General features: G+C 48.5%; 1 protein-coding gene across 1 annotated transcript; it reads right to left on the reverse strand.

Annotated features, from left to right (window-relative positions):
* Positions 1 to 224: 224 nt before the first annotated feature.
* LOC120977276 (heat shock 70 kDa protein) lies at positions 225 to 2,873 on the reverse strand. The gene is made up of 2 exons (XM_040405130.1): positions 821 to 2,873; positions 225 to 702 (listed from the first exon to the last, which is right to left on the reverse strand). The coding sequence occupies exons 1-2, from the start codon at positions 2,741 to 2,743 to the stop codon at positions 694 to 696; spliced, it is 1,932 nt and encodes a 643-aa protein (XP_040261064.1). The 5' UTR covers positions 2,744 to 2,873; the 3' UTR covers positions 225 to 693.
* Positions 2,874 to 3,162: the final 289 nt, after the last annotated feature.

The raw sequence follows: 3,162 nt of genomic DNA on the forward strand, positions 1-3,162 counted from the left end.
TTTTTGAGCTTTCCTAATTGCACCGCTCCTGTCTATGGGCTGTATCTGGTATTACTATTCAGTCCTATTGAGTAACTACTGCAATACCAGACACAAGCAACAGACTATATGAAACAATTTATGTTGTGTTAAAACAGTTTATATATTTTACGAGAAACACCAAAAACACTAGAAATACCTGGAAAAATTTAAAACAAAAAACTTAACACAATCTAGTGGTCAAATAAATTTATTTACACAAAAAGAAAAAAAAAACAACACAAAGTATCTAATAAACAGTTACAGTAACACATACTTAGGACAAATTAGATAAAAAATATTTTTTTAAAAATCATAAAAAAGACAACAAACATTCAAATAAAATATATCAACATTTTTCTCCAGGAAAAATACTCTCTTAGGGATTTTTGGGACCGTATACGGAACCATTTATTTCAATCGGTCCGCAAAAAAAACGCAAGGTACTCTGTGTGCATTCCGTTTCCGGATGTCTGTTCCGCAAAAAAATAGAACAGGATTGTACACGGACGTCATCCGTATTTTTTACGGATCCGTTTTTTGCAGACCGCAAAATACATACGGTCATGTGCATGAGGCCTTAAAGTCCTTAGTTTATAAAAAAAAAAAAAAACATAGAACCAAAAAGTCCATTTATCAGACTTGAGCATAAAAAAGTCAAACAGTTCATACTTTTTAATCCACCTCCTCAGTGGTGGGCCCAGAGCTGCTACCAAAAGTCAGTCAATAAGGGCAACAGCTCAGCAGCAAGTCTGTGTCCGTTCTGTTCATAGTTGGACCCTTATAAAAGTTCTTAATCCACCTCCTCAATGGTGGGTCCAGAGCTGCTACCTTGTCGGGCCTGTGCACCACAGCTGGAGCCGGGCATACCTCCTGGCATGCCTCCCTGGTACATCTTGGTGATGATGGGTTGGTACACCTTCTCCAGCTCCTTCTGCTTATGGGTATACTCATCTTTCTCTGCAAGTTGGTTGTTCTCCAGCCAGGCAATGATCTCCTTACACTTGTCCGAGATGACCCCCTTATCTTCATCACTGATCTTCCCCTTCATGTTCTCATCTTCCACCATGCTCTTTATGTTGAAGGCATAGGACTCCAGGGAGTTTTTGGCAGTAATTTTCTCTCTCTGGGCATCATCATCCCCTTTGTATTTCTCAGCATCTTGCACCATCTTCTCTATCTCCTCTTTGCTCAGTCGGCCTTTGTCGTTTGTAATGGTGATCTTGTTCTGTTTGCCTGAGCTCTTGTCCACAGCGGACACGTTGAGGATACCGTTGGCATCTATATCAAAGGTCACCTCGATCTGGGGTACACCCCGAGGAGCAGGGGGTATTCCACTCAGCTCAAATTTACCCAGCAGGTTGTTGTCCTTGGTCATGGCTCTCTCACCCTCATACACCTGAATGAGGACACCTGGCTGATTGTCGGAGTAGGTGGTGAAGACCTGGGTCTTCTTGGTGGGGATGGTCGTGTTGCGTTTGATGAGGACGGTCATAACCCCTCCAGCTGTCTCCAGGCCCAAAGAAAGAGGAGCCACATCCAGCAGAAGGAGGTCCTGCACATTCTCTGACTTGTCTCCCATGAGGATGGCAGCTTGGACAGCAGCCCCATAGGCCACAGCTTCATCTGGGTTGATGCTTTTGTTCAGCTCTCGGCCATTGAAGAAGTCCTGCAGCAGCTTCTGCACCTTGGGGATACGTGTGGAGCCTCCCACTAGGACAATTTCATGGATCTGTGACTTGTCCATCTTGGCATCTCGCAGGGCTTTCTCAACAGGCTCCAGGGTACCGCGGAAGAGGTCAGAACACAACTCCTCAAAGCGGGCTCTAGTGATGGAAGTGTAGAAGTCAATGCCCTCATACAGGGAGTCAATCTCGATGCTTGCCTGGGTGCTGGAGGACAGGGTGCGCTTGGCTCTCTCGCAGGCTGTCCTCAGCCTCCTCAGGGCCCTCTTGTTTTGGGTAATGTCCTTTTTATGTTTGCGTTTGAATTCTTCCACAAAGTGGTTGACCATTCTGTTATCAAAGTCCTCTCCTCCCAGATGAGTGTCACCCGCTGTGGCCTTTACCTCAAAGATGCCGTCATCAATGGTAAGGATGGAGACGTCGAAGGTGCCACCCCCCAGGTCAAAGATGAGGACGTTGCGTTCCCCACGGGCTCCCTTGTCCAGGCCGTACGCGATGGCGGCTGCTGTAGGCTCATTGATGATTCTCAGCACATTGAGTCCGGCGATGACACTGGCGTCTTTGGTGGCCTGCCGCTGAGAGTCATTGAAATAGGCTGGCACGGTGATGACCGCATTGGTGACGGGATGACCCAGGTAAGCCTCTGCCGTTTCCTTCATCTTCAGTAGCACCATAGAGGAGATCTCCTCAGGGAAGAAGGTCTTGTCCTCTCCTTTATACTCCACTTGGACCTTGGGCTTTCCTCCATCACTCACCACCTGGAAGGGCCAGTGCTTCATGTCAGACTGCACCACCGGCTCATCAAACCTTCTGCCAATCAGTCTCTTGGCATCAAAGACTGTGTTCTGGGGGTTGAGGGCCACCTGGTTCTTGGCAGCGTCTCCGATGAGTCTCTCGGTGTCGGTGAAGGCCACGTAGCTGGGGGTGGTGCGGTTGCCCTGGTCGTTGGCGATGATCTCCACCTTGCCATGCTGGAAGACCCCCACACAGGAGTAGGTGGTGCCCAGGTCAATGCCAATGGCGGTTCCTTTAGGTGACATCTTGGGTTAGGATGAGAGTGCTGGAAGTATCAGAGGGATGAGTGCAGGTGGCAGAGCGGCTTCTTGGTGAAGAGCTTCTCCTGAGGTTGCGCTTTGCAGCTTGTGTCTTGTGAGGAGAGTTATCAGTGACTGCTGCTTCACGCTGCACGGCTCCTATATATATGTGTACAGTGTAGACACGTCACAGCCTTCTACCCAATCACAGCGCTCCTCACCACGCTCCCCGCATCGCTTAGCAACTATCTCGAAGTTTCCCGAACGTTCCCCGCAAAAGCAGCCAATCACAGAGTCGCATTACACACAGCCCGATGGAGAATATTCGGGAGCTTTCTAGTCAGTCTGAAGCTCGACCAATCAGCGGAGGTGGCTGTCCGTGACGTCACTGAGCAGAGAGAATTTTCGCGATAGTTCCAGGCTGC

Source organism: Bufo bufo, chromosome 8, assembly GCF_905171765.1.
Source record: "Bufo bufo chromosome 8, aBufBuf1.1, whole genome shotgun sequence".
Classification (NCBI taxonomy): Eukaryota; Metazoa; Chordata; class Amphibia; order Anura; family Bufonidae; genus Bufo; species Bufo bufo.

Coding starts and splice junctions, on each gene's coding strand:
- LOC120977276 (XM_040405130.1), bottom strand. CDS start 2,743: ATGTCACCTAAAGGAACCGCCATTGGCATTGACCTGGGCACCACCTAC.